Below are 10,963 nucleotides of genomic sequence, written 5' to 3' on the forward strand. Positions count from 1 at the left end.
AGCTTTCTTATCTATTTGATCCTTTTGATCTTATTTCAAAAGCATCTGTCTACTTCATGCTATGTCATTAATGAGGTTATTTATCCAGAGTAGCTAATGAGGTTCTGCTAAATGTAATAAATACTCTGACTGAGCACACATTCACGCTATATCAGTAAGAGAGGAAAGCCTCTTCAGCCTACTGGAATTAACCTTCTAACCACTGAGGCCTGTGTTATTGGGAACCAGTTTCAGCTCTTAATTTAATTACGTATGTCAGAGTAAGATCCATTGCTTTTCACTTATATACATAGAACAGTTTTGCAAATAGCAATTTTCCAGATGCTACTAGGATAATAAAAATGTTGGTTTCATTTTTCAAACCTGCATCATAGTCAGGTCCCAGTGATCAGGTTGTTAAAGGAAAAAGCATAGAAGTAGACGTTTTCCTCATTGGCACCAGAAAGGACAGCCTCTCCTCAAAACTGGGAGTAATTGACAAGCCAAAAATACAGCATCATTTGCCTTCTGTCTTACTTTACTACACTTTTCCCTTCTTCAGCTTCCTTTTCCCCTGCCTCTCTTACACTGGAGGTCAGAACACTGGAGGATATTAAACACAAGCAAGCAACAGTGACTACAGATTACTTCATAAAATTGATATGCTCTGGTCATGTGGGCTTATAGTGTACATTCAAGAGCCTTCCATTTTTTCATCAGCCTCCACTGGGGCTATATCATGTCTCCCAATATACAAAAACGCTTAGCAGATGGAACTTTCTGGAACCACCTCTACATTGGACATTATTTAGCCTCCAGAGCACTTATGCCATCTTTTGCTGAAGTAGAATTTAGGCTTTCTGCAGCCAGATTGCCTGGACTAAAATTCTGTTGGTTGCTTACCTGCAAAATAGTGAAAATAGTAAAACCTTCCTCATAGCAATGTTGTAAGGATTACATGAATGAGTAAATACAAGTAAGCACTTAAATGTACCTGGCATAGAATAATGTTCAATAAACATTAGCTGCTGTGATCAGTGTGACACTCTCCAGGACTCAACACATTCTAGAATAAACATTTCCCCCTTCATGTCCAGCTTTTCATCCCAAGCTTGTTTTTCGTCTAATCTAGTCTCTAACTCCACAGTCACTATTTTCTATTAGCTGGGCTTCCTTCTTCCCTTCTAGAGTTCACGGCGAAACATATAGTTAGTATTCAAGAACATCCTTCACTAGGACCTAGGACATGCCACCGGTGTGAAATTAGTTTAGTTTGAACTGACATGTGAGACTTCATACAGTAGAGATAAAAAGTGAGTACCCAACATCAATGTCCACTGTCAAATTCTTTAAAAACTCGTGTAACGAAAATTGATTGGTACTGGAAGTTCAAATGAATATAGGAAATTCCTGTGGCTATAGAAAGATGGTATACCCCAAAGGAGTAAACAGATCGTCATCAGTTACAGGGGATTCTGCCTGAATAGAGACACATGTTATGTTCCATAATGAATAATTTCTCTTACTCATACTTTGATGTACTACTACCTTTTCCTGAGAGCCACAGGAACTGGTATAAAACAGTTTAAATCTTCTGTACTAGAAGGCAGGGCTTCCCTGGTGGCTCAGACGCTAAAGAATCTGCTTGCAATGCAGGAGACCCAGGTTCGATCCCTAGGTCAGGAAGCTCCCCTGGAGAAGGGAATGGCAACCCACTCCAGTATTCTTGCCTGGAGAATCCCATGGGCAGAGGAGCCTGGCGAACTACTGTCCATGGGGTCGCAAAAAGTCAGACACGACTGAGCGGCATGCTAGAGGCAAAGGCAAAATGTCTTTAAGTATTGCCGTTGGGCCAGCCTGAATTAAGAGTTAAACCCTACCTACCACTTAAACTCTTGAACAGTTCCTTCAACTATAAAAATGGGACTAATACCTTCAAGGGAGAAGCAAGGACTAATATATAAAAGCATTTTATAAAAGTCAGAGGGAAACACGAATGAATGAACACCAATTATGTGATGGGATCACATATTTCCATATGAACCTGATGCAGTCTTATGAGATGCAGTTGGATAATTGTTATGCTTGGGACTATTTCAAGTAAAAATGAGTCTGTATTTTTGAATTCGAGAAGAGCCTGGTTTCTTTATGAAGCAGCCATCTTAGGCTTCTCTCAGAAAAGCTAAGAATTTTTCAATTACACTGAGATTTGACATCGGTATTTCAGTTTTTAGTTTCATTTAGCACTAAATTTTTTGCCTGTCCTCAATGTAGAGACAATTTCATTTATTTTTAAAAACTATTTCTAACCTGCAAGATTTCTTGACATGTGACAATTAGGGTAGCATTAATAAGCCTTTTTTTTAAACTAATCTTTTCTCCAGCCCAACTGTAAGATGCTTAAAACGACTCCTTTCTATTTTATCCAGAGCCTTTTATTTTATGGAAATCATACCTGTCTGGGGATTTAACAGAATATTTGAATAAAAATGTATTCATTCATTACCACAAGTTCTTCTCTGAATTGGGTGTTTTCACCTTAATCGCATTGAGCTAATCAAGTCCTAATGAGGTCGCATTAAATTCAATCTCAGAAGGTATAATTTTCCAATAGAATCTAAACAATGGATGACCTTTAGAGTGACTTTCAGAAATATACCATTGCTTTAGTTACTCCAGTAAGCAGGGGATAAGACAGAAGGAAAAACCATTTTACTTGGACAACGGCTGCTGTGTGTTGTTGAAATGAGGCTCTTCATTTCTCCTTGCCTTTTCTAGCCTGCTTCCATGAATACAATGTCTTTTTAACATCCCTCTCAGGGCAGTACAGGAGGCCCCATCCATCTCGAGACGTCGTGGCTGCACAGCAGCCGAGCATCTCATTATGGCAAAGTGAAGCATGCCGGGAGAGTGGATGGAGCTGCAGACAGCAGTAGGAAATGGGGGAGGGAAGAGGAGGAGGGATGCTGTGGAAAAGGCATACCCACTTCCTTGGTTCCACGTTACAGAAGTATGAACTTGCTGTTTTAGAAAGAAAAGACTATGTAGGATGTCAAAAACCTATGACTAAGCAGATTCCAGCCCCTACAACCTGGAAACACCTGTCTCAAGATACCCCACACCTCCTGATAGTCACACCTGAACCCCAGTCGGAGCTACCACAGGAGCCATGTCGGTAGGAAGAAAGCATGAATCCAAGCATTTAAGAAAAAAAAAAAAAACCTATGGTTCCAAAAAAGAAACAGGAAAGAATTTTGACACACAGACAAACCACTAACGGAATTGAAAACTATGTTCTTCCAACTAATCTGAATGCTTCCATTTTAGTTTGTTCCACTGCCTTAACCAAAATAGGTTAAAGCAAATGCCCTTAACGTTTTGGGAATCACAGACTCCCTTTAAGAATCCCTGAGAATGATGACTCTCTGTCAAAGGCCTGAAACCTACCTACGTCCACCCCATCACCCCCTAAATTAAGGATTCCTAGATGAGAAATTCATTTTAGTTTACAGGTTTTTCCTTTTTAAAATCCAGGCACCTTAGGGACAGTCCGTGGGTAGCAGTAATTTAGTTATTGAGAGAGGAGTTCCTCTCTGTTAGCTTTCCTTCAGGCAGGCTGACTTCTGAGCCTACATTCAGATAAGGGGAGTGGAGGGTGAGGAGGCAATTTCAGGCGGGGAGGGGCAGCATTTTCAGGGCGCTGTGCATGTAGCAAACACGGAGTAACAGGAGCAGGGCTCTCTGGAGAGGTGCCAAAAATAAATTTCATCTCTACAAATTTTGCTCACCTCCAGTTCCAAACTGGGTTGCAGTCAAAACTACTCTTTCTGCGTCAGCCACATGCAGCCTGTGGGCCCTACCCTGCCCAGTGTTGCCTCATGCCTTCTCTGTCCTTTAAGTTTCTTCCCTGCATCCCCAACCCCAGGTCCTCATCAGCTCCAGCTGGGCTCTAGGCCTCCCAGCAGCCCCGCACCTCCTCCACCCCCAACCCCACAATCTAATGGGTTTATCCTGCAAGTCCTGCCTTGCACCTCTATAACCGCTTCCATTTTATTCTCCATTCTTCCATCCTCACGATCACTTTTTCTGGCTGCCAGGCTCTATCACCACAACTTCAGCCTGTTCTAAGCCTCTATTCAAATCCCATAACTTCAACTTTGGGAAACATTTCAAGTTTCAGGAGGTAGACTGAAGGATATAAATATTGGCAAACACTTAAGTTTTGCAATATCACTCACTTGGCACCAGGTACTATTCCAGTGCTTGTGTGGATTCGTTTAACCTTCCCAACAATCCCACTTGCTCAGTCATGTCTGACTCTTTGCGACCCCATGGACTGCAGTTAACCAGACTCCTCTATCCATGGGAATTTCCAGGCATGAATACTGGAGTGGGTTGCCATGCCCTTCTCCAGGGGATCTTCCCAACCCAGGGATTGAACACATGGTTCCTGCAGCTCTTACGTTGACAGCCAGATTCTTTATCACTAGCACCACCTGGAAAGCCCAACAATCTCACTAGGCAGAAACTTCTGTTCAACTCGTTTTACAGGTGAGGAGACTGAGGCATAAGTAGGTAAAGTAACTTGCCCAGAGTCATACAGTTAGTGAGTGACAGAACCAAAAGAATTGCACTGACAGACTGGCTTCAGATCTATACTTTTAGTCACTACTCTATACTGCATCTTTGTAAAGCATTTTACAGGGGGTCGGTTACCCACCCAATTCCCCCTCCGCCAACACACACTTCAGGACCTCTAATGTGGAAGCTGTAAGCAGTAACACTTTGTATAGTTCTAGGGGTCCAGGCAGTGTCCTGTGTTCTCCCTGTTCATCATTAGTGGTAACATGGGACACTGTTTCCCCAGTTCTAGGGTATGGAATTTTTTCCTCTTGTTAAACAGAGCCCTGAGTTCAGCAATAGGACTGTGTGTTGGGCTGTGTGAGAGGGCCCAGAGTAGCAGTGCTGTTATAGGATTGCCACCAAACCCAGCTCCAGACTGTGCCACTCATTCCCCTCTTGCCACATCCCCTTGGAAGCCTTCTCTCCCTCTTCCAGCCTCCCTCCCAGGTGCCAGGAGCTTGTATCGTGGTGACTGGTAGATGGCCCCCCTGGACAGACTAAATCCACTTTCAGAACAAGACCCATCCTTAGGGAGTGAAGGCATACCTCACTCTTCCCCAACAGGAACAAGATTGACAAAGACTGAGCTTAGCTTAAACAACATCCTTAAGGAGCTGCTTGAAAAATCGGAAGGGGAACAAACAGACACCAACAGGTTATTGTACTTAATGGACCTGGGAAGGGTTTAGGGCCAATTGTGTATATAAGAGCCTCAAGCATTTTAGCATCGTGAAAGGGAGACATTTCTTTGCTCCCTGCCTCCCTGAGCCACTCTCTCATCCCTGGAGCAAAGCTATCCCGACCCCCAACCAGCACACATACAAAGTACAGTTGTCCCTTGAACTATTGCGGGGGGTGGGGGGGGAGGTGGATTGCGAGCACCAAAAGTTTGCATACAACTTTTGACTCCCCCAAAACTTAATTACTAATAGCCTACTGTTGACCAAAAGCCTTACTGATAAACCGTTAACTAACATATCTGTACATTATATGTAATATATACTGTATTCTTACAATAAAGTAAACTTGAGAAAAGAAATGTTATTAAGGAAATCATAAGGATGAGAAAATATATTTACAATACTGTATCAGTACTGTAACCTTATGCTTTATGAGTCATCTGTTAGTATTGACATCAATATTGTCTAATATGATACAAAGCACTATAAATGTTATGTATTACTAACACTAGACATCAGAAAAGGAAGAGATAATGTGAAAAATAAGTTCATATTATTGGTAATGAAGAAGCAACAGTATGATTGCTTTAATGTAGCTTGTTGCTGTTGTTGTTCAGTCGCTAAGTCGTGTCTGACTTTGCGACCCCATGGACTGCAACACGCCAGGCATCCATGTCCCTCACTGCCTCCCGGAGTTTGCCCAAGTCCATGTCCATGTAGCTTTTGTAATCCATGTGATTGCTTCCCAGTAGCCTAACATATACACTGTGAATGAATCATTATAAAATTTTGATGGCATATAGTATCATATTCATAATACAGTGTCAGAAACATTGCAACGTATTTTTTCAAAACCACTTACCTGTGATGATAGGATGATATGCAGTGTCTCCAATTATGAGAGAGAGAAGCATACTTTACAGTAATGTAATTCTTTGAAAGCAAAGTTATAAAACAGTAAGACAACTAACTTTATTAACTTTATATTAACTATCACTCACCTTATGCCTAGCTACATAAAGAAAGGCTGTCCACTTTAATACAAGTCTTGTACACGGTGTTCTACAAGCATATTTTTGTATATTTATTGAAAACCACATAAAAATGGACCCGTGTAGTTCAAACCATGCTCTTTGAGGGTCAGCTGTATACATCGACCCCACGATGATCAGCCTAATTCATACATGCAAGAGATGCTTGTACTCAGGATCTATTTTGATTATCAAAACTTACCTGTCCAGTGTCTCATTCCCTCAGATCCTTGTGGATGAGTGGCTTGCTGTTCTTGGATAAACTAATTCAGGAGAAAATACAGGGGAGTTAACATGGTATCCCTTACAAAGATGTTTACTCTTAAAAAAAAAAAAAAGAAACACTTCTGGCAAACAAATGGCTCAACACCAATCCCTAACATACTGCCCCAGCCAGCCCCTTGCCCTGAGATGCCATCCCGGCTTCCCCTGCCTGTCCCCCTAAGTGTAAAGCTCACCTCCATTAAGCCTTGCTTGACTGAGGCTGCCCACAGTCATGTCTTTTTCCACTTAACACCTGTAGCACTGGGACAGAATTTGGCATAAGGAAACAGAACCAGAACAAAAGGGAATAGAACATTGGGCTGGATGATCTCAGAGATGAGCTCAGCTCATTCCCTCATTTCACAGGTGAGGAAACAAAGACACAAGTGACCGGCCCAGGGCAAGTCAACAGCGGTGTGGGGGCCATCAGAGTTATTTCTGTCCAGCCTTCCCCTCTTTCGCTAGCAAGGGCCTCCTCTTCTTTTGGGGAACTGCTCACTCCACCATTCACCAAACAGCTTGGAGAGGAATTGCCTGTCAGGGAGCTCCCATCACATGTCACAGTGGACATGTGATCTCAATTGGGCCAGCTAGCATCCTTCCCTGGAATTCTAAAAATCAGAAGAAGCAGCAGCCTTCTTTGTCTGTGGACTTATAAGCTGCCAGCAAGCATAGCCCCCTGCTCATTAAAAAAAAGCCAGTCCCAGAGAAATAAAGAAACACACACTCATTTGTTTGCTCATCTATTTATTCATGAAACAAACATTATTTATTAAGGACTTTCCATGTGCCAGACACTGCTGGGCCCTTGGAATCACATGTTGGGCAAAAGCAGACCCAACTGCTGTCCTTGTGGAGCTTACAAGTTTGCAAGGGAGACATTCCTTAAATAATCATGCAAGCAAAGTAAAACTGCTATTTTGACAAGTAGGTAAGGAGAAAAGGAACAGTCTTCTGAGAACACACAGTAGAATACAGGGTTTTGGTTTGGGTTTTGTATTTTGTGTATGTGAGCACCACATCACTTTACTTCTTTGGTTTTCCAACTCCCTCTCAGACAGTGCCAATTCAGTCTCTCCCTTGACTGGCCAATGGCATCGTCCCTCACTGAGGATGGCCGCGGTCTCTGAGGAGAGGCTCAACAGAAAGACTGGGGTCTCCAGGTGCCAGCCAAACTAGATGAGGACTGCGGGGTCCACAGCAGATGGGCTAGCTTGTACATGGCATGAAGTTGCACTGCCAAGGAGGAAAGGGGACTGAAACCCCACCTGGAGTCTCCTAACCAAGCCATGGGGCCTAGTGTGAAGCTGTATGTGCCAAGAGGCAGGAGATCCTATTCTTCACACACTGGCATTGTCCCCTCAAAAGGGTCACCTTTTTCTAATTGACCCCCAAAGACTTGAATAAATCCAGCCAGCTTTCTGGGTGTGATTCAGTCAGGCTGCTGAGCAGGGGGAGTGGAGGCTTTCCTGAGGAAGTGACTGGACACATGAATAATGAAGGCGAAGGTGAAAATGAAAAGTCATTCAGTCATGTCAACTTTTCGGAACCCCATGGGCTGTAGCCTGCCAGCCATGTCCGTGGAATTCTCCAGGCAAGAATACTAGAGTGGGTTGCCATTCGCTTCTCTAGTGGATCTTCCTGACCCAGGGATTGAACCTGGGTTTCCAGTGAGCAGTAGATAAACTAAGTTGGGGGGAAGAATTTTTTCAGACACAAGCCTGTGCACTGACCTTGTCTTGACGACTATCTAGTCCCTGACTCCAGTTGCTTCTGAAGCCTGAGAGATCCCCTACCCTTCCAAGGGATTGCTGTCCTGACCATACATTCCCTCTTTGCAATTCAAGTTAGGTTTCTGTCACTTGCAATCAGGAGAGTTCTGACTCAGAGCCAAGCTGGACCATCTCTCCTTCCTCCCAAGTCCAGCAGGCCTCCTCACTCTGCCATGCCCCATCCTCCCATCTGGGAAACCTCTACTCTGTGTGGCCGCCTCACCTTCAGAATAGGAGCTCTGTCTTTGATGTTCTAGCACTGTCTCCAGCCCGTTATTTAGAAACGCAATAAATATTTCATCCATCGATGGTTGTTTAATCTGCTGGTGATCTTTGTTTCCACTAGGACTGGAAGATGTGGTGAAGAATTAGAGGACACAGTGGCTTTTCTGTACCTTTGTCATCACCCACCAAGTTCATCCATGGTTTCTACTGCCTCTGAGCATAGAGCCTCCAGTTTATACTTATATTGATAGAGAGCTCTGATTTGTCTATTAGAGTTTGGCTGTGGGGAGCCAGCGGGATTCATTTCATAAGGAAGAATCAGTGATTTTTACTCTGTCTCTGCATCCTTCATGTCAGTGGGCCACCTTTAAGATGAAATACATTCCAGATATGAGAGTCTATACATGTGTGCATGCTAAGTTGCTTCAGTCATGTCCAAATCTTTGCAGCCCTGTGGACTGAAGCCCACCAGGCTCCTCTGTCCGTGGGATTTCCCAGACAAAAATACTGGAGTGGGTCACCATGCCCTCCTCCAGAGGATCTTCCCAGCCCAGGGATCAAACCCACATGTCTTACATCTCCTGCATTGGCAGGTGGATTCTTTACCACTGAGTCACCAGGGAGGCCCCTGAAAGTCTATAGTTGAATGTTAAAGATAGTTTTTACTCTGTGCTTAATATCTGCTAGCCCTGGAGAAGAAAATGGCAACCCACTTCAGTACTCTTGCCTGGAAAATCCCATGGACGGAGGAGCCTGGGAGGCTGCAGTCCATGGGGTCGCAAAGAGTTGGACATGACTGAGCGACTTCACTTTCCTTTCACTTTCCTTAATATCTGCTAGAGCCCTGTCAGAAGTGTCAGGAAACTTGAGTTCCTCTGTGGTTTTATGAGCCAGGAACAGTCTGCTTTCCCGTTGGTCTTCGTTTTATTCTCAAATGAAGGGCAGTCATTCTTCCTTCCCTTCCAGCTCCAGGGCCTGAACCATCTCAGCTTCATGGTATAGCTCATCCCACCACTGCTGCTATCAGTTTTGTTGTTTTGGTTTTTTTTTAATCTGGTATTTGAGGCTTTTTGAGATTCATGTCTGCTTTTAATAAGCCAAACTCTAATGCTTGAATGCACTCTGTTCTACGGAGACTGCTGAATGAGCCAACATGGGGAATAGGAATCAGAGAATTAGATTGCTTTTCTTCACTGTCTCAAGACTCAAGGGTTGAGGAACAGCGAGCTTAGCATGGCTGAAGAGACTTCCTACATGTCATGTTAGTTGGTCTCCGTTCCGCTGTTGTTTCATACCTCAGAACCAGTTTTTGGTACACAGGAATCAGGATACATCATCCTATTCTTGAATCTGGACCTTTGGTCTAGAAAAGCAATTTTCAGTCTTTTTTTTTTTTTTGCCATGATACACCTGAAAAATATGTTCCCACCAGCAATTTGTTCCCACAAACTTATTAACATCAGGAGTAAGGCAATATTATACCATAGATTTGTATATATGCAGGTGACCCTGTTTTCCACTCATGAAAGCACATCAGAACACAAGGGAGTGAAATTTATGTTAGTATAAACTTTTAATTAATTAATTAAAAAAATATACGGCCTACAGATTGGGGAGATATTTTTGATTCACATATCTAACAAGAATTGGTATACAGAATATATTTTTTTTAATGCTTAAAATCCAAAAACACAGTCACCCAAATATTAAAATGGGCAAAGAATTTAAATAGACATTTTTCCAAATAAGATACACAAATGACCAACAAGCAAATGAAAAGATGCTCCACACCATTAGTCATTCAGTTCAGTTCAATCGCTCAGTTGTGTCTGACTCTTTGCGACCCCATGAATCGAAGCACGCCAGGCCTCCCTGTCCATCACCAACTCCCGGACTTCACTCAAACTCATGTCCATCGAGTCGGTGATGCCATCCAGCCATCTCATCCTCTGTCATCCCTTTCTCCTTCTGCCCCTAATCCCTCCCAGCATCAGAGTCTTTTCCAATGAGTCAACTCTTCACATGAGGTGGCCAAAGTATTGGAGTTTCAGCTTCAGCATCAGTCCTTCCAAGGAACACCCAGGACTGATCTCCTTTAGAAATTAGGGAAATGCAAATCAAAGCCACAATGAGATACCACCTTGTATCCACTAGAATAGCTACAATTAAAAAAAAGTAAAAAGTGTGGAAGAGGATGTGGAGAAACTGGAGCTCTCATCTTTTTCTGGTGGGGATATAAAATGGTTCAGCCATTGCAGGAAATAGTCTGGAAGTTCCTCAAAAATCTAAACACAGAATTATCATAAAAAAATAATAAAGTTAGTTGTTCAGTTGTGTCCGATTCCTTGTGACTCCATGGACTATAGCCCGCCAGGCTCTTCTGTCCATG

At 43.1% G+C, this 10,963-nt stretch overlaps 1 protein-coding gene across 2 annotated transcripts in view; it reads right to left on the reverse strand.

The window, feature by feature from the left end:
• DCUN1D4 (defective in cullin neddylation 1 domain containing 4) overlaps positions 1-6,571 on the reverse strand; it is an 81,609-nt gene extending 75,038 nt beyond the window's left edge. For both annotated transcript variants that reach the window (XR_015165428.1, XM_086405814.1), the window contains exon 1: positions 6,516-6,571. Coding sequence is in view for 1 of the 2 variants with exons in the window: in XM_086405814.1 (XP_086261940.1) it covers positions 6,516-6,531 (16 nt within the window). In the remaining variant the exon portion in view is untranslated. The remainder of the gene's footprint in view (positions 1-6,515) is intronic.
• Between the last annotated feature and the right edge of the window lie 4,392 nt (positions 6,572-10,963).

This window comes from Bos grunniens, chromosome 6 (genome assembly GCF_055505025.1).
Source record: "Bos grunniens cultivar Pamir isolate PY7600 chromosome 6, Bosgru_T2T1.0, whole genome shotgun sequence".
Taxonomy (NCBI): Eukaryota; Metazoa; Chordata; class Mammalia; order Artiodactyla; family Bovidae; genus Bos; species Bos grunniens.